Raw genomic sequence first — 19,757 nt, forward strand, 5'->3', positions numbered from 1 at the left:
GTGAAGAATCCAACAGTCAAAACAAAATGCTGAACAGTGCCCAATCGGCCTTTTCAAGCTGCCATTGCCCTGTGGCTGTCCCAGGGGGTCCCGGGAGGTTGTGCAAATCGGTGCAAATTTCCAAGCCAAGAAAATGACTTGGAAATCCCTAATGGAGAGGATAGATTTGTGCATGGACTTAAATCCTTTCACCCCAAACCTCTGATCAAATTTGGATCTCTTCTAGGAAAGAAGGGTGAGGCTGAGAAAAGAGATTATCTTTGTGGAAGGACGTGCTCAGCTCTGCACCACTTCCTGCTCCCATCCTGAGGAAAGGAATAACAAGAAGGGACCTGTGTGTCAAAGAAGCAAATATTTTATTGTGTAAAAACCCAAGCAGACATTAAATAAAGCCCTCTGTTGCCCCCACACCTTGTGCCTTGCATGCCACTGGGATGTGCCCAGATGTCCCCCACAGGCTGGAGCCATGGGAGCACAGATGGATCCATCTTCAAACACCTGCGGAATTATAAAAGATTCGGAGCTCTGCTGTTGCTGGGTGTCACACTGAGACCCAAGAGCATCCTCGAAGATCAGCTCATTTTTGGGCAGTGCAATGTGGGATGAGACACCTGGGCTGCAGCTCTGGGTTACAAAGGAGGGGTTTGGTGTCCCTCCAGCTCCTCTCAGAGTGGCCTTTCCCGGGCCATGGCACATCCTCAGCATCTGTGGCAGCCGCTGGGTTTTAATTAAAGCACCAACTCCCAAGTCAAACAACTGCAGGAGAACAGGAAAGTCCTTGTCCCCGCGGCTGGCCCTGAGCAAAGCTGGGAAACGGGGCAGGAGCGTAAAGAAACCACGGTGTGTCCAAGACCAAAAAAGTTTGTAGAACCATTCCACGACTTTTGTGGAGCCATTTTCAGCCTCTGCTCACGTGAGGTGGTTCTGCCAGGAGCAGGGGAGCCGTGTGCCCAACGTGGCTCCTTGTCACTGCAGGTCAGGGCCAGCTGCTGAGCTTGATGGAAACAAATCCTGCAGAAAGTGGGACGTTGCATTATGCAAATTTGCTTCCTGGAAAGAAATGTTTTATTAACATGCGCTCCCTTCGTGTGTTGGCTTAGTCAATTTGGTCACAGCTTGACATCCAGTAAGTTACTCTAAAGGCAGTGGTTTTACAAAATGTTTTTCTAATCTATTTTAAACACTTAATTACAGTTGTGGCGGATTCATTAGGGACTCTGCTTTCAAACCTGGATTGCAGCAATAAATCCTAATTCTCCAAGTGTCAGTTGCAATCCTGACATGGCATCCAAGTGGGTGTTGGAGGCTGTTGATGACTGGGGGAAGGATGTCTGGGCCAGGCAGGAGCCCCATCCTCCAGAGAGAGAACCCCCAGCGTTCAGCCCAAGCTGATTTCTAATCAGCAAAAGAAACTTGGGCCCCTGAGGAGGGAGTGCTTGAGGGCCTTGAGGGGGTGAGTCTGCCAGGGGTGGGAGCTGAGGGATGCTGAGGGTTTCCCAAAACCTCAGTGAATTCTGAGCTGGTGCTGTGGACAGCTCTGGGGCTCCATTGCAGCAGCAAAGGCAAGGGGGGGACCAGTCCCAGTGCCACACACTCCAGACACACCCTGGCAGCGCTGGGATGCTCTGACATGGGGACTCCTGCTGTTCTGAGGTACCCTGTCCCCACACACTCCCCGGCATCAGCACAGGCAGAATCAGAATCATTAGGTTGGAAGAGACCCCCAGGATCATCAAGTCCAACCCAACCCTAACCTCAACTAAACCATGGCACCAAGTGCCACATCCAGTTTTTTCTTAAACACACCCAGAGATGGTGAATCTACCACCTCCCCAGGCAGACCATTCCAATACTTTATTACCCTTCCTATAAAAAACTTTTTCCTGATATCCAGCCTATATTTCCCTTGGTGCAGCATGAGGCACCAAGGAAGGGTGGTGGCTCAGGGCCAGCATCCCAAATGTGTCCCCACATCTCTGCGCCCGTGCCACTGGTGGCTCAGCAGCACAATTACCTTTTACTCTTTGCCCAGGTACTTCCTCATGATGCTGCTGACATCGTCCTCCTTGCCTTCGGCCTCGGCTCGGCGGCTCATCCCGCTGCCCTGGCTGCCGGCTCTGCCCTCCCCGTCCCCTCTGGGCGGCTGCGGCCGGCGCTTGATGCTGTCAGCGCTGCGGGAGGAGAGGTGGGAGCCGGAGGATGAGGAGGAGTCAGAGAGCTCCCCGCACTCTTCCCGGGGGGCCGGGCTGCCCTTGGCCGTGCCCTTGGTGTCAGAGGACTCCAGGCTGCCCGCCATGGCCTCATCCTCGAAGCGCACGGTGAGGGGCCGGTGGCCGTCCCTCCTGTCCCTGCGGGGCCTGGCCAGGCTGCTGGCCGAGCGGGACTTGCGGATGGCCGGCAGGAAATCGTCGAAGTCGACCTTGGTTTTCCTCTCGTAGTTGAGCGTGGGAATTCGCCAGCTGAAGGGGTCGCTTCCCTTCCCCTCGCCCGGCCCATCTCCGGACAGGGAGCTCAGGAATCCCTCCGGCTCCTTCCCCAGCTCCACGTCCTCCAGCGACGGCTCCAGGCAGCTCCTCCAGGAGCTCAGCCGTGGCACCTCCGTGCCAGCAGCCGGGGAGCTCGGCCGGCGGCCGGAGCCATCGAGAGCCGGCAGGAGCGAGTCGTAGGAGCCAAATTTCGACGCCTTTCTCAGCGCCGGGGAACGCGGCGGCTCGGCCGGCTCCGAGGCCATGCTCCGCAGGCTGGAGGAGCGTGTGAGGCTGGCACCTGCTCCTTCCCCTGCCTGATCCACCTCCAGCCTCCCCGGGGGCTCCTCGGCCGCTGGGACAGCCCTGGAGCGCCGCAGGGCAGCGGCACCCGTGGTGCGGTAGATGGGGAGGGGAGAGGTGTCCCCCAGCGCCGGCAGCCCTGGCTCCCGCTCCGCTCCCCGCTGCCTCCGCAGCTCCTCCACGTACTCCGAGAGGGCGGCAGAGCTGGGCACCGGCCCCGAGGCCACCGAGAGCCTCCTCCTGCTGGGCACTGGTGGGGACACCGCGCTGGGAAACCGCCCGTCAGCAGCCGGAGAGCTGCCCCGCCGCAGCACCGATGGGGACCTCTCTCCTGTCCTATCCACCGGCTTCTTGGGGCTCTCCAGCTCCTCTTCTGCTGCCAGAGGTTTTCCATATTCCTGTCTTCTGGCTGCCAGCAGGGGACTCACCGTCCTCCCCGGGTCCGCAGCCTCGCTGGGCCGGGCAGAGCTGCAGGAGGACAGCGGCCGGCTCAGGGCGGGCTCCGTGGTGTCTCTGCTCACCCTGAACGACAGAAACTGGCGTTAGTTTAGGCTCTGGGATTCCCAGTGAGCGGGATGTCATTCAGCAAGGATAAGGCTGGGAAAAGCCGGCACTGCCATGGGAGTCTCGGGATAAACCTCATTGCTGCATCCAGCAGTTGGGCAATGCCCAAGGATTTTATCTTAAATAAGCCCAGGTCAGCCAGCCCAGATAATTCCTGGTGTAGAGCGTGTGGTGTGACCAGCTTCAGCTCTGCCAAGCCAGCACTTGCCTCCAAATATCCTTTTTCTTGACAGATTACAGCAATATGTAGGATTTATTTTATTTCTGTCAAAGCCAAAGATTATTCACTAAAATTTTATGAAAGCAGCTCGCAGCGCACCCCCGACACATCTCACTGTTATTGCTGGGCATGTTTCACCCAGGCTGCTGCTCAAACAGTTCTGAGCCCTGCAACACCTGGGCAGGGGCTGCACAGCAAGGGGAGATGGCCAACAGGACCACATCCTGGTCAAGGGCTGGTGCAGGAAGGGGAAAAAAAAGGGGCAGAAATAAAGGGGGAAATGTATCAGTTGAGAAAACTCATATTATTGGGAAAACTGCACCACGGCTGGAGCTGAGGGGCTGAAAGGAGCATCCTCTGCTGTTAAAACCCTCTTGGCACCAGCATCTCTGGCTGTTTCCACCGAAGTTTCAGAAAACTTCTGAAGCTTTGGGATGGGATCCACCTCTGCTCAGCCCTGAGGATCCACACCAGAGCCCCAGCCAGGCTGTCCCTGTGCAGCTGATGCACAGAGGTGGGGGGACTGCAGTCAGCACTGGGTTTGGGGTCACTGGTGTCACTAAGCCCCTGATGGGACACTTTGTGACTCCCTCCAAGCACCTACATTCACTTGCTGGTACCTGTCTCCCAGGTACCCCATCACACAGGACCAACTCGACTGGAAAATCTGCTGGATTGTGAATTTGGGAAAGAAAGGAGGAAAGAAAAAAAGAGGGAACAGGGCAGAGCAAAGCAGCAGAACCCAAGCAAACAAACCCATCTCTGAGAGAGAGCAGCGCTCAAGTTATCTGTGGCCGTAATGAAGCTTCCTGCCCTGGGAATGCCGCTGTTGCCATGGGAATGGGGTGGGGGCGGATAATCCCAGCACAGAGCGGGAAGCTCGGAGCAGGCTCTGCTGACCCGTGAAATAATTTACATGCCGAGATGGGCTGGAGACAAACTCCAGAGCTGGGAAATGCGTGAGTGCAGAAGGGAAGAGGCAGTGGAGCAGCTCCAGCCTCCTGGCACCCACTGGCACAGCCCAGGGCACAGAGGTGCCCTCCTGTCCTGGTACCAGGAGCTTTTCCCTGCTCATTAAACCAGCCTAAATAAAAGGAATTAACCAGAGATTTCATCTCCCTGAATCACTGCACCCTTCAGGGCCATCCCGTGCTGATGCTGCTGAAGCCCTGCAGCTGATGAATAGTTTGAGACATTTCTAAAACGCTGGATGTTAGGATCCCGAATTGCATCTTACTTAAATGGCTGGTGTAATCCTTCGGTGAGTTTTTGTTGCTCCATTCATTCTGCACGTTTCCAAATAATATTGTAACCTGTGTGCTGCATGAATGGCTTTCATAAATTAAACACCGGCATCAGGGTTTTTATTTGGGTTTTAAGGCTGAGATAAAAGTGAGCGGAGAGGTGAGAACCACTAATGGGCTGTGAACAAGGACTGAACACGCTGTATTTATTGTCCTGTTCAGCATGACGGGCAGCTTTTATGAAAGCCTTCAGAGTCTGAAATGGAGTGAAAGCTGCAAAGGTGGGATTGTTCCAGCTTCCATGGCCACACAGCCTCGGAGTCCATGCAGGCACCTCACACTCCCCATGCTCTGGTTTCCAGTCAAACGCTAAGACTGCCCCATGCATCCTTGTCTTTCCCAACAGATCTCATTTTCTGCTCACATTAAACCACCAGAGGCAGGGTTGGATGGGATTTTGGGAAGGAATTCTTCTCTGGGAGGGTGGTGAGGTCTGGCACAGGGTGCCCAGAGAAGCTGTGGTTGCCCCTGGATCCCTGGAAGTGTCAAAGGCCAGACTGGACAGAGCTTGGAGCAACCTGGGATAGTGGAAGATGTCCCTTCCCATGGCACGGGGTGGGACTGGATGATTTTGAAGGTTCCTTCCCACCTCAACCACTCCATGATTTGTTTCTTTAACTGTTCCCTTATGCCTACCAAAATCCCCTCCAAAATCATGGCTAGTCTCTCTCATCCTCCTCCTCCTCACACGGTAGGACACAAGAGCCAGAGGGTCACACCCCACCCTGCAGCATCCTCTGCCCATCCATAATTCCCTGGCAAATGGCTGACGTGCCAGCACCAATTCCCAGGGCTTGGAATGCCCCCAGGAAGTCACAGGCAGCCCTAGAGGAAGATGATGCTGCAGGAGGAAGGACCATGAGCCCCTCGTGCCCTGGGCAGAGCCCTGCTCCTCCATCACCCTCAGGGAAGGTGATTTTCCCAGCAAAAGGCAAAAGATGCCGAGCCCGGCAGGCGCCTGGAAGCCAAGGGAGCTCTGCAATCTGCCATTCACACCAAACCAAATGACATACAACAATAATTAGTGAAGATTACATAGCAATTAGCATGATTACAATTATACCAGTTGAAACCATTTATACAATAAAATCCACACATGCTTTGCAACACATGACCAGGGCCGAAAGTGTGGCTGGGATGCTTTTCTTGGGAGCTCATAAATAAAGCCAAGACAGCTCCATTTCAGGGAGGGAAGAGACACTGGCCTCATTTCTGTCAGAAGAGGATTTTCTTGTCACACCATCATCTACACAAGAGCTCCCAGTTTCCCACGTAATGATTCGCTTTCGACACAAGCGTGGTTAAAAATAAACGTGTCGGATCCCCGGCAGCCTTGGGACCAGGGCTCTTGGTTTTGTGAACCAAAGTGGGAGGGGAATTGCTGCCAGGGTGACCCCGGGGTGATTCCAGGGCTGTGGGTGCCCACAATCCTGCAGGGTGCAGGATGGAGAGGCAGATCCTGGGGCGTGGATCCACTCCCTGACTGCACCTCTGGAAAACCTCCCTTCACAACACAACCCTGACCTGCCTGGAAAGGGGCAGACTAAATATACAAACTTTTAAATTGGCTTCTTCATAAAAAGAAAATCATATTTATTCCAACCCTGTTCTGTGTCATATTTATGGAGGCTTAGCTCTGCTGGCCAGCGTTTTGTACAGGCATTTAAATGGCAGAGAATTAAAGGAAACGTTAATCAAAGCTCTCCCTCCTGTAAGCACAAGGGTGATAAGAGCTCCTCGCTCTCCTCTGGCTCTTGGCAGCTGTTTGTTCAGCAAACACCCCAGATGTGGTGCTGAGCAGCCAACATGAGCAGGACTCGTTTTTCATTACTGGGAGCTTGTGTAAGACAAAGGAATCTTAATAAGGAAGAGCTCGTTTCCCTGATCTCATTTTTATTACCTCCACTCTCGTCTCCTGTTTGTTTGCATTTCATCCCCTCCTCGCTCTATTTCCATCTTAGATGAGCTGCAGCCAAACACAGTTCCCACACCAGCATTTGCAATTTGTCCCTCCACAATCCCAGGACAAAGGGTGATGGTCACACTGTGGCCAGGGCTCGGGACAATTCGCTTTTCACAAGGGCCACAGCAAATCCCAGAATCACTGAGGCTGGGAAGGAATCCAGTGAGTCCAACCTGTGACAAATCCCCACCTTGTCACCCAGCCCAGAGCACTGAGTGCCACCTTCCTTAGACACCTCCAGGGATGGGGACTCCAAACCTCTCTGGGCAACCCTTTCCAAGACCTGGCCACCCTTTCCATGAGGAAATTCCTCCCAATGTCAAACCTGAAACCCTGCATATCTTTTACTATAAATCCAAGGTGTTTAAGCTCAGAAATAAGATTATTAGCCACAATGTCAGTTTTTCTATCATTCACTAATTATCAGAACTGGGTCATTAGGAGCAAAGCCTCCTCAGCAGCACTTTAGAAGGACCTTATTCATTGTACAGGGTCCCAGTGAGCCCAGCCAACTGCTCTCAGGGCTCCCACTCATCACTGGCCTATGGAAGATGTTCCTGGAGTCAGAATGAGATGATCTTTAAGGTCCCTTCCAACCCAGACCATTCCAGGATTCTGTGATCTCCCCACACGTATCTGCCCTGCCTGACTGCTCTTAAACTCTGCCTTGTACCTCCCCAAACTGCTCCAGCCCACCCAGGGTGTCTCCTGGCAGGGAACTGCTCTTCAGAACTACAGTTCTGACAATGGTGACCCTCCTGTACAAGGCAGGTGGGGGCCTTGGGGACAGACCTTGGGAATCAGAGCAGGGAGATAATTACTAATTATCTGCAGTGAAACTGTGCTCCTCAATCCTGACAAATTCTGTCACCATGCAGCATCTACCTACACCTGCAGGGAGCAGGTGGGAGGTGTGGTGAGCTGTGCCCACCCTCAGCCTGGCACCTGCCCTGGTTATGAGGAGAAAAACTGGGAAAATAGTGATACACATCCTGAGACACCATTCCTGGGAAAGCAGAGGGGTGGAGAGGCCCCAAATCACAGAAACTGCAAGCAGGGGCACTGCCAGCCCTGCCCACCCTCACCTGGGGTGGTTGGCACCTTTTTCACCTGCCCTAGAGGGGGATGATGCTCTCTGGAGCCCACTCTGCTTCCTGCCCCATGACTCCATCCCTGCTCCATCTCTGCCCTCACTGACCTCCCAGGGGATCTGACACCATCCTAACCACCTCCCTCCACAATGCAGCCCCAACCCTGATTTACAGAGCTTTGCCAGACTCAAACCCATGGGATCGTTTCACACATGAAACACAAAGAACCCATTTCTCTGTGACCCAGAAATGGGGTTTTTCTCTGGACTGGGTGGTCCCTCTGATGGGCACCAATTCAGGATGGGCATCTAGGCACCCACAGAGCAAAGCAGGGACATTTGGGCTGTGCAGGTGCTCGGGCCCCTCGCCAGCTCTCTCCCAGCCCATCACCATCACAAATTAACATATTTGATATTGGAAGGGTAGACATGCATCCCTCTCCCTCAGCAGCGAGCAGCAAGCATATGGCACACAAATCCTCAAATAGGCAGCATTGCCTCTTTAAATTATCTCCAGAGAATACATCAAGGGATATTTTCCTGCTTGAAGCATGTTTTTGATGTGGCGACTTTCATCTGGTGTTTCACTGATCATGGCGTGGCAGCAACTGCCTTCCTTGATTTGATGTTTTGACCTTAAACACCACGGGTCCCTCTGAGCTCTGCTCTGCACATCCCAAGAGAGCCCAGAGGGAGCCCCCATATCTCAGCACCCCCCAGGACACCCAGGATGGGCTGGGGGTCCCTTACCTGAGGCTCTGGGTGCTGCGGCTGCCGATGGAAGGTGCTGCGATGCTCCCAGCCACGCTGGCACTGGCCAGGGATGTCCAGCCTGTGGAGGAACTCGGCCAGGACTTGACACTCTCTGCAGGTTCCAGGCTGAGCACGGAGCCAACACTGGAGCAGGCATCCCTGAGGGGACAGGAGAGACCTGTCAGCTCTGCAGGAGGGGTTGTGGGTCACTGTGATGGTGACACGGAGCAGGGAGTCCTCACACCTCCACCACAGCACCTCCAGCTGGTGGTGCTCAGGCTCTGCTCAGGCTGGTTTGTGACACCAGCACAGAGAAAAGAAACCTTTCCAGGCAGCCTGGTCCTTGTGCCATCGTTGCTGCCATTCATTATTTCCTCAAATATTTCCTATAGACCTTGGCCAGGAAAACCCCGCACTGTCTGCTGTGCCTGGGGCTGGAGCTGCAGTGACAGAGCCAGTGTGACCCCAGGCACCCCACAGAGCCCTACACACCCCAGGATTTCCCCAGGGCTAGAACTGCAGTGACCCTGGGTGCCCCACTGGGCCCTGTGCACCCCTGGGCTCCCCCAAAGCCACCCCAGCCCAGCCACCAGGAGCCCCCAGACCAAGTGTAGCGGAGGAAATCCTTTAGAATATCAGTTTTCCTTCAAAGCCATGGATCATCTCTCAAAGCACAGCCCAGAGAAGTGGAAGCATCCCTCGGGATAAGAGCCAGAGCTCCCAGAGAACAGGAGAGGGTCAGTGGGCATGGGGCACACAACGCCAGCACATCTGGACGCCAATGTGAGCCCTGCCCATGCAGCAGACACAGGTTTGTGGCCCCTCAGTGCAGCAGCTGGTGGCCCATGAGCTGTGGCAGTAGCAGGCACAGGCGCTGTCCTTTGGCAGCATCATCTCCTGGGCTCACTCACGTGTCTCTCCTGGAGCACAGCGACTCCCGCGCCGTCTGCACGCTGCAGGGAGCACAGCACAGGGTCAGCCACGGCTCGTGGGGACCCCAAACCCATCCCGGGCTGCAAAACTGCCCACAACCACTGCACCCACCCCGGAGTGGCCAGGGAACACTCCCCAAAACAGCGTCAGGGAATAAATAGGGCTGGAGACCCCTCCCTGCTCCCCACACGGGTCAAGCCTGGCCGCAAACGGGACCCCGGGGCAAAAGGAGGGAGAAAACTGTTGGAGAAGATGAATCAGGGAAACCTTATAAATATGATTGTTTAGCAAGAGATTCTGAAAATATGAAACCTATAATCGAAATAGAAATGAAAGCTTACTTTGAGTTGTAGGATACTGAGTCTTAGTTACTATAACCTGAAAACAATGGTCTAGCTAGCTGAAGGGGAATCCCTTTTTATTGAACAATCCCTTTCTGCTGGCTAAGGGATCCAAAGGTCAGTGTAGCAAAGCAGAAGTCTAAAGAGTAGTTTCTAGAGTTTAAAATATAACACAGTATGGTAATGTAGTAGTTCTTATAGGCTGTATGTGGATTCTATAGGATTTTGTGTCTTGGTTGGTCACTGTAAATTAGAATATTCATCACAAAAGGAGATATAATGTATTGTAACAAGGACCTCGCTCTCTTAACTCTCTTACCTCTTCTCTTAATTCTTAACTCTTACCTCTCCTCTTAACTCCTCTCTCTTACCCTTCCTCTTCCCCCTATTCTTGCTCTCTCTTGCTCTCTCCCCCCTGCCCTTTGCTCTCTCGCTCCCTTCTCTCTCAGCTCTCACCTGCTGTTCTCTCTCCCTCTCTCTTTGGGATTCCCTTCAGCCCAGGCTGGTGGCTGAAGGCAAGGCCCTTTTACCCATGACCCTTGCAATAAACCCACATGTTCTAGAATATGCAGGTCAGCAGAATTCCTCGTCCCAGCCATCCATGGATTCGCCTACAAAGAACACTCCAGCACGGGGCTGCTCCTGCTGCGGCAGCTGCTGATCCTGCCGGGAAACACTTCTCACCTCCACTGATGCATCAGCTGTATGGGAAATCACTCTTCTTTTGGGAAGCAGTGGTTGTCTAAGCTCACGGTTTCTATCTCACCCTTCCCTGGATTAATCACCACGCAGAGCAAGAGTAAGTGGTGACAAGCACACCTCCGCTTTTCTCTTTTTTGTTTTATTTTTTTCTTTTAAACTCATTTATCTGCTTTGTCTCCATTTGTCATGATGCCCCTTTAGCTGCGTGGCAGAGGGGAAAATTGAAGGGCTTTAGAAACAACACCTGAAAAATGCACTGGAATTCTTTCCTCATTTTTTTTCACCTAGTAAAACCCTCTACCCAATCTCCCAGTTTCACTGGCTCCTCCAGCTCCTGGGGATGATCAAAGCAGGATTTTCACTCCACAAACCCATCACTGGGTACAAACGGGGCTATTCTCATCCTTTTTGCTTACTTTAAGCTGAGCCACACAGGATGACTTCAAGGCTGACGCTTTCCAGGAAACCTTCCATTAACACAAAACTTTTTGCTCATACACACAGCACAAACACGCCACGATGAGGAGATGAAACTACCCCGGCATTGCCCAGTGCTGCCTCTTCCCCTCCCAGAGCAGCTGAGCCCCTCCAGCCCCCCTCAGCCCCTGTTTCTCACCTTTCAGCATCGCTGTCATCGCTGTCACGCAGCCCCTCCAGGGCCACCTGCAGGTCTGCGATGCGGCGGATGGAGGTGCCCAGGTCAGCCTGCAGCACCTGCCTCACCTCTGCCAGCTCTGCCAGCTGCTGCTCCTGCACAGGGGACACCAGGTGAGGGCCTGTCACCTGACATGGCACCGGAGCTGCCAGAGGGGTGAATGTTAAACCATCCCACTCTCGCCCCCAGGGCCTGTCGGGGCTGGTTACCTGCACCATGCCCTGTGACACCTGTGAACATAAACTGCATCTTCCACTCCTTCCAGTGCTTAAAGGGGCCCCAGGAGAGGTGGGGAGGAATTTTGGATAAGGGCACGGAGGGACAGGACACAGGGAATGACTGCCCACTGCCAGAGGACAGGGATAGATGGGATATTGGGAAGGAATTCTGCCCTGTGAGGGTGCTGAGACCCTGGCAGAGGTTGCCCAGAGAAGCTGTGGCTGCTCCATCCCTGGAAGTGTCCAAGGCCAGGCTGGACAGGTCTTGGAGCAACTTGGGATAGTGAAAGGTGCTCCCTGCCCGTGGCAGGATGAGTTTTGAGGTCCCTGCAAACCAAACCATCCGCGGATTTACAATCTGACACAACCCACGTGGCTCCATGGACCCAGCATCGCCCACCTTGCACACCGAGGACCCCAACTCTTCCCTGCACCCATGTTCAGCACATTCCAAGACCTTCCAGCTGGGAAGGAACCCTTCCTGCTGTTCCTAAGCCATCACAGGGCAGAGAGGAGGGAGCAGCAGAGCCCCGGTGATTGAAGCTGCCAGCTGTGAAATCGCCACGGCGGCGGTGACAAGGTGAGGGATGATTTGCGACAGGCCACGGCACAGGAGCTGGCACACTGTCACAGTAAATAATGGGAGGCCTGGAATCACCAGGCACATGGGCCCCAGGGGGAAGAGCATCTCAGTTCATCAAAACATGAAAAGAATCAGCCCCGTTTGGGTCGCACGGTGTCACGGCGGCTCCTGGGAACGAGCCGGTAGTGGTGAAAACCTCGGTGCTGCTGAGAAGTTTTTCTTAAACCTGGTGTTTCCAAGCCTTCCACTTCCCTCCTGGCTCGGGCAGAAGGTGGAAAGGAGCTGTTTCATCAAGGGAAGGGTTTCATTAAGGACCTCAGGGGCTCAGAACAGGGCAAATGGTGAAACACCAACCCCTGAGAGGAGAAAAGAGCCCCAAGCTCTGGGTGCCTACGTGCCTGCGTTCAGCTATTTGGGACTGCAGGAGCAGGGAGTGAAATCGCTGCCTGATAAAGAGCTGAGCCCTTCCACAGGCTGATAAGAGCCTCTCTTGACCCAGCTCCTCATCTGCAGGCTCTGGCACAAAATAAATATAGTTCAGTGGCTGCATTTAAGTCCATCCTCTGTTCTGCTGTTGTTGACAGGGATGAGCAGGGAGGCACTGAACAGTATCCCCAAGCCACAGACACAGAAATCCCCTGGGATGGCTGTGGGAACAGCAAACAGAGGAGTCCCCCTGGCTGGTGGGGTCCCATGCAGAAGCCTGACCCTGAGAGGAAAGGGACCTTCCCAGGTGATGCTGCTGAGTTGGGGCTCCACCTGCCACCGCCAGGACATCCCTGGGCACCCACACTTTGTGACACCCATGCTGGTGGCCTCAGTGAGGGGACCTGCAGGGCACAGGGGTGACACTGGGGGCTGTGGGTGACCCTCTGCCCACAGGCCACCCGAGGGGTTATTTAAATGTAATAGAGCTGAGAATAGAGCTGACACTGCTGGACCCCACATCCCAGCTGTCCCAAATCTCATCCACGGAGACAGCTCATGTTTTTCTCCGTACCCTACAATTGTCTCAAGGAAAGGAATAATTTTGCCAATACGATTCAATTTCAGATGGAAAAATGCTGTCTGCATAACACAAACTGACAGGGCCCATCCCAGCACCGGGCCCCTGGCACTCAAGGAGCTGTTGGACACCTTTGACACATGTTGTTTCTATCTAAATGTAAATGCAAGAAGCTTTTCTCTTTTCACACAGTCCCTGGGCTGAGAACTGACACCCTCACACTGGGCAGGGCTGGCTTTTTGTTTCCTCTGAGCAAAAAAATGGGCAGAAATAAAGGGGAAAATATATCAGTTGAGAAAACTCATATTATTGGGCAAACTGCAACACGGCTGGATCCAAGGGCCTGAAAGGAGCATCCTCTGCTGTTAAACCCCTCTTGGCTGCTTCCACCAAACCAGTCAGACATGCACACACAGCAGGACCAGCCTGACCAGCTCAGAACCTCTGGCTGTTGTATATTTTATCACCAATAAATAAAATATATGTTCTGCCTGGTTCTGAATACATTTCCAAACCGGGTTCTCCCATTCACACTGGGGGAGAGATTGCCCCAGAGCAAAGGGCTGGCTCTGCTGGTGGGTCAGAAATCACCATTTAAGGAGGCCGAGGTTGATTCCTGCTGACAGGGAGCCTGGATTAAAGGTTCCCCCAAGACAAGGGGACAGGAGCTCACTCAGGGATGGCTGGTACTGAGCAAACCCACAGGGAGCTGGGCTCCTGCCCTTGCCCAGGGAAGAGATTTTGTACATCACTCACGCCAGGGGATTTCTAAACCTTTTTTTTTCTTAACAACCTTTTTTTTTTTTTTTTTTCCCTTTTTTTTTTTCCCAGCTAATTTTGTCTCAGAATTATTTGAAGAGAAGTTGAAAAGGAGATAAACAAAACCAGCAGTGAAATGATCCGTGGGGACTCCAAAGGATTCCCAGGCCGGCTCCGCGGAGCATCCAGCGCCACGTCCTTGTCACCACCTTGTGTTGTTGTTTGTGGTTCTGCCGTGACAACACCGCCTTTGCTCGCTCCCATCCACCTCAAGTGAAGTGCAATCTAATTAGTCCAATTTGGATCACTTTTCTCCGAGTAACTTAGCGCGCACCTGCAGGATTCATCCATCATTATTATTTTTAATTAAGCCGTTAACTTAACTGGGTTTTCGGAAAGTTTGCGGCGACAAAATCCGCGCAGCTGAAGGCTCGGGTTGAGATGGGGCTAGCACCGCGTAATTGCTGTGCGAGAGCAGCGCTGATGGATTCCTGAGGAATTCACTCTTTTAATGGCAAAGCAGAACCACAACAGCCCTAATTAGCGCATCAAGCAGCCGAGCTTTCACTCCTGGCTCCTCCATCACCCACCCTCACCTCCAAGGACCCAATGCCTTTGATGATAATTGTCGCTACACTTCCTCAAAGACATTCTCTCTCGAAGGGAAGAGCAGCTGGAAAGGCCCAGGAGCAGGCGGGGATGGGGCCACAAGAGCTGCGGAGACATCACAGGGTTTGCTGGGACCCTGCTGGGAGCTGAGCCTTTGCCTGGGTGGGAGCGTGGCATTCCCGGCTGGAGGCACAAACAGCTCCCAGTTCGCTTCTCACGGTCACTGGAAGCACCAAAATATCCAAACGACAACAACAACAACAAAACAAAAAAATAATCCCAAAACAACCAAAAAAAACCCCCCAAAAAACCCCAAAACCAAACCAACCAAACAAAAAAATACCCCCAAAAAACCTCACCCAAAATACACACACACACGCACGGAAACAAAAAAGAAAAAAAAAAAAAAAACCCAACCCACCAAAGAAAACCACAAAAAAAAAAAAAAAAAAAAAAAAAAATAAAAAAAAAAAAAAAAAAAAACCCCACAAAAAAAAAACAATAAAAAAACCCCAAAAAAAACCCCTAACAAAATCTTTAAAGTTTGTAAACGACCAAAACCCCCTAATCCTGGAGTTCAGGCTGTGTTGCATTACACAACGTGGCCATAGCAGAGCCAGGGCACAAAGATCTGCCAGCAAAAGAACCAGAAAAAAAAAAAAAAAAAGTGTATTTACACTGAGGATTTTACAAAAAAGAAAAGGAAAAAAAAAAAAAAAAAAACAAACCAAAAACCTTGTGAAGAGTGTGTTCACACCTGTACTTCAGTTTTCTGTAAAATTAGTTAATTATTGTGCTGATGAATTTCACAGCTTCGTTAAAGAAACCTGATTTCAGGATAGCACCCGCCAGCCCCCGCGGTGTGCTCAGGGGGGTCACTGGAGCTGTGCTGGGGACAGAGGGGCAGGAGGAGACCCAGCAAATCCCTGCATTGTGCCTCAGTCAGCCACGGCTTCATCCCAGCGGGATCAGCATCTGGTTTTCCCTAAGTATTCCATCAAGAAAGCACCTGGTTCTCCGGGAGAAGAGACCAGCTCCTGCCTATGGCTGGACCCCATTTCACAGTTTTCATCTCAGAGCCCTCATCCAGATGCTTGAAATCTCCCAGGAAATCGAGGCTGTGTGGGCAGTTCAGCCAGCAGCAGCACAGGCAGCACCATCCTTCCCTAAGGGCAGCCTCAGGAGGGAAATCCCAGACAGTGCCTCATCCCAGACAATATGACAGTCACTCTTTGTCCTACATCCCTGTTCTCAGCCCTTCTCCATCCTTTCCAGCCTCTGCTCCCTCACCAGGGGACACACGTCGGGGACAAGCATGAGTGTTGGTGCACACGCCATGAACACAGAGAGTGTTCAATCCTGGGTTTGAGCTCCCCAGGATTAGCTCCAAGATGGAAATCATCCCTCACTCCTCACCGTGATGCAGTGTCTGCCGTGGCCTGAGGACACCAGGGGGCTGGGGCTGCCCTGTCAAGCTCTGGGTGTCAGCACAGCAGCTGAGAAACGAGGAGCTGCTGCAGGCTGGCATCCAGATTTTATTGGAAGAGGAGCTCCAGCTCCAGGGAGGAAACCCAGGATGTGCAGCCAGAGCAAAGGGAGTCCAGCAGGGCCAAGTCCTACCCCCATCATTACCCAACATGCTTGGAAAGTGTTCAAAACCCATCCTTCTTACAAAATTCATGAGGCAGAGCCATCTGCCTGGCAGCCAGCTCTTATCCCTGCTCCTCACTGGGTATTCCCTGCTGAATGGCACAAGGCTGCCTCCCAACTGCCCTGAACTGGGTGGGAAAAGAAGGAGGGGTGGAATAGATGCCCTAAGCCTGGCTGGGAATGGGGGCATGGGATTTTCCAGTGCATCCACCGCTGAGGAATATGAGGAATGAGAACAAAACACCTTCTATTTTATATATTGTGTATATATATGCTAAATATGTATCTACCTATACAGGCAGCAGCTCTGGAACAAGACAGGACTTTTAACCCAATCTCTGCCACAAATTTGTCCCTTTAACGCTTCCCTTCAGACCTTGACAGCGCGTGGTAAGTCCACAACCTCACCACCGTGTATTTAAATAAATTTGAAAAAAAAAAATAAAAATTGTTAGGAGCAGAGCACGACTTAAGTAATGTCAAGTGAATAATTCACGCTGGATTTATAATTGATGGGGGATTTAGCAGGAGCAGAGCCATAAGTGGCTTTCTATTAACTATTGATGCTCCCCACCAGGCTCCCAACAAGCTCGGCCGGGCTCCTCGATCACAGCTCTGCCCCATGTTTTATTTAAGTGCTCTTAAGAGGACACACAGGCTGGGGGATGCCTCTGCTCCCAGGAATGTCACGGCAGTCCTGTGCACGTGGAGCCAGTTCCCATGGAGCAATCCCCATGGGAAAGTTGGGATGGGGAGGTGTGTGGGGGGAACCCACCTGCTCCTTTCTCCTGTAGATGCCAGATAAGCCCAAATATCTGAGTGTCTGGATAAGCCCAGAGCCCTCAGTTCTGCCTTACAAGTTCAGCTGTTTACAGGGGTTTGTGTCTTATTTGAGAGAGGTGCCTCTAAAATCCCTTTCAGAGCTCTTTGCATACTTTATTTGGGAGAACACAAGAGTGCCAAGAAGTTCCTGCACCTTCCTTCACCCGTCACTCACATCCCCATATGAAACATTCAGAAAGCTTCTAAAAATATAGTCACAACCCCAAAAATGCAGTGAAAAGAGCCCATCCCTATCCCAACAGCCAGAGCATCCATGTTCCAGCAGAACTGCAAAAAGCACCCAATATCAAAGCAACCACGGCTCCCTCAATCCCACAGGGAAAGCAGCAGGATCAAGGAGCCCGGAATGCCCAGGGCACGTCTCACTCCACCATCCCATGGCTCTGCAGAGCATCAGATGCCCAGAGATCCAACCTCACTCCGTGCCCAGGGAAGGCTGCTCCGGCAGGGCTCAGCCTGGCCGAGCAAGGACAAAGCCTGACCGTGCTGCAGGGAGATATTTGGGAATCATTCACACCATTCCCCTCGGGAAGGCTGGCGGCCTCGGGGCAGGCTAAATCCTGAAATCTCCTTGGATTGCTAACTAAAAGATTATTGATAAAATAACTGCTCCTAATTCGGCCCTGCTGCCAGCAGAACTGCAATATCTTTCAATCACCGCTCGGGAGCGAGGCTTTCCCTTGGATTACTGGATGAAACAACATGAAAAGAGACTCTGGGAAAGGGCTGGAAAGTGAAGGTGAATCTATTTTTGCTGCTCTACAGACCCAGCTGGGGCTCTGCTCGCTCAGAGCAGGTTTAGCTGCTGGTTGGCACTGTCTGAGCTGCAGCCACGGGGGTGGTTTGGCAAAGCCAGGAGCTCCAGGAGGATCTGGTGCTTGGGCTGAGCCTGGCACACCCAGCCCTGGCACACCCAGCCCTGTGACCAGCACTCGGCACTCGGGGGCTGCTGCAGGGCCAGGGCACTTCCCACCCACTGTGGCTCTGCCTGACAGGAGGAGAACCAGCATGAGGAGCTGCAGGGAAGACCTAAACAACATGGAATCCAAGATTCATCTCGGATGGAAATACCTCCAAGATCATCCCGTCCAACTGTTACCCCAGCACTGCCAATTCCAGCACTAAACCACATCCCCAAGTGCCACATCCACACGTGAACTGCATTTCTACAAGCAGGGCAGGCAAAGCCACCTCCTTCCCACAAAAAACACATGGAGCAGAGTGACTGTCCAGGCTCCCAGGCCAGCCATGGAGAAAGGGAACATGAAGGTCCTCAAGGACAGTTTTGGTTCAATGGTTTGGGGCTGCAGAGAAATGCAAAGCAATTCCCTGCCCCTCCCAGAGGAGCAGCCCAGGAGCCGGTGGTTACCTGCATAGGGAACAGCTCCATCCCCAAACCCTGAGCACACAAAGGACCACACAGAAAATTACTTTTCTGGGGCCCTCAGACCAACCCAGAAGTTATGAGGGCTCACTTCCAGCTGCAGCAAACCCCCCGAGGTCATGGGACCACCCAAACCCCAGGAGGAGCATCCCCTCCTCACCAGCTCCATGCGCCGGCGGCTGGACTCCAGCTCCCTCTGCACCAGCTCGTCCATGTCAGCCTTCATCTCCTCCATCCTCCTCTGGTAGTACCTGGTGTTCTCCTTCTCCCGTGCCTCCGACTCGGCCGCCTTCTCCAGCTCCTCTCCCATCTGGATGATGCTGTCTCGAAGGCGCAGCACCAGCACCTGGGGTGTGAGGGGAAGGCGAGGGGTTGGAAAGTTCTGTGAGTACCAAGTTACTGCTGGCTGTCAGGAACCCTGCTGGGGGTTTGGTTTGTTCCTTTTTAAGTCTAAAGAATATTTTCTCCCCCATAAGTTACTAGGAGACTGAGTACTGGATACTTTAAGGGTGCTTGACCAAAACAAAGAGTTGGCCAAAAGTTCCTGCCCCTGCCCTGGGGGACATCCTGCCATTCCAGCCACCAGCCCGGGACTCTCCACTGTTCCAGCTTGGTGCTCTGAGGGTCCTGCAGGGGCACCAAACTGCCCTGGGTTTTTGTGAAGCAAACCCCTCAAGGTTCTTGGTACTGGTTTTGTTATTAATGTTGTAGTTGTTGCTTTGTTTGCTTTCTTACACATACTAGTAAAGAAATGCTATTCCTATCCCCCAAACCATTGCCTGAAAGCCTCTAACTGCAAATTTATAATTGCAAAAGGGGAGGAGGGGTGGTCTACCTTCTCCATCCCAAGGGAAACTCCAGCTTTCCCTGGCAGATACCTGTCTTCCCAAACCGAGACAACCCTCCACACAGAGATGACAGCAGTGCCACCAACCACCTGGGCTGCCCCATGTGTCCCCCCAGCCCTTCCCCAGGTGTTCCTCTCCCCACAGGCAGCAGCAGGGGTGAGCAGGGGGTACCTCAAAGCGTTTCATCTGCACGGCCTGGAAGTCCAGCTGGCTCTCCAGGTCCCGGATCCGCGCTTCCTGCCGGCTGACGATGGAGCGCTCGGCCGGGCTCTGCTCCAGCTGTGCTGCCCTGGCCTGGGCTGCCTGCAGCTGGGAGAGCAGGGGCTGGCTCAGCATCCCCTCAGCCCCTCTGCTGAATCCCTCTGCTGAACCCTTCCCCAGCCCCTCACACGCTCTCCTGGCCCCTGAGGTGACGGCCAAGCATTGCCCTCACTTCCCAAAGAATTCCCTGCTGTTCAAGCCACACAGCACAGGCCTGACACCGATGTGTGGATTTGAATGGAGAACCTGCTGGCCAGAGGGACACGTGTCTGGAGCTCCTTTGCTTTTCTCTTCTCAAAGAGT

The 19,757-nt window shown here is 53.0% G+C and overlaps 1 protein-coding gene across 1 annotated transcript in view; it reads right to left on the minus strand.

Annotated features, from left to right (window-relative positions):
• Positions 1–337: 337 nt before the first annotated feature.
• Positions 338–19,757, minus strand: part of MYO18B (myosin XVIIIB) — a 55,400-nt gene continuing 35,980 nt past the window's right edge. Inside the window, exons 37-43 of the mRNA XM_066331789.1 lie at positions 19,365–19,502; positions 18,506–18,691; positions 11,255–11,388; positions 9,574–9,615; positions 8,660–8,821; positions 2,015–3,290; positions 338–1,050 (exon numbers count right to left, since the gene is read on the minus strand). Coding sequence (XP_066187886.1) covers positions 2,018–3,290; positions 8,660–8,821; positions 9,574–9,615; positions 11,255–11,388; positions 18,506–18,691; positions 19,365–19,502 — 1,935 coding nt within the window. The 3' untranslated portion in view covers positions 338–1,050; positions 2,015–2,017. The remainder of the gene's footprint in view (positions 1,051–2,014; positions 3,291–8,659; positions 8,822–9,573; positions 9,616–11,254; positions 11,389–18,505; positions 18,692–19,364; positions 19,503–19,757) is intronic.

This window comes from Sylvia atricapilla, chromosome 17 (assembly GCF_009819655.1).
Source record: "Sylvia atricapilla isolate bSylAtr1 chromosome 17, bSylAtr1.pri, whole genome shotgun sequence".
NCBI lineage: Eukaryota > Metazoa > Chordata > Aves > Passeriformes > Sylviidae > Sylvia > Sylvia atricapilla.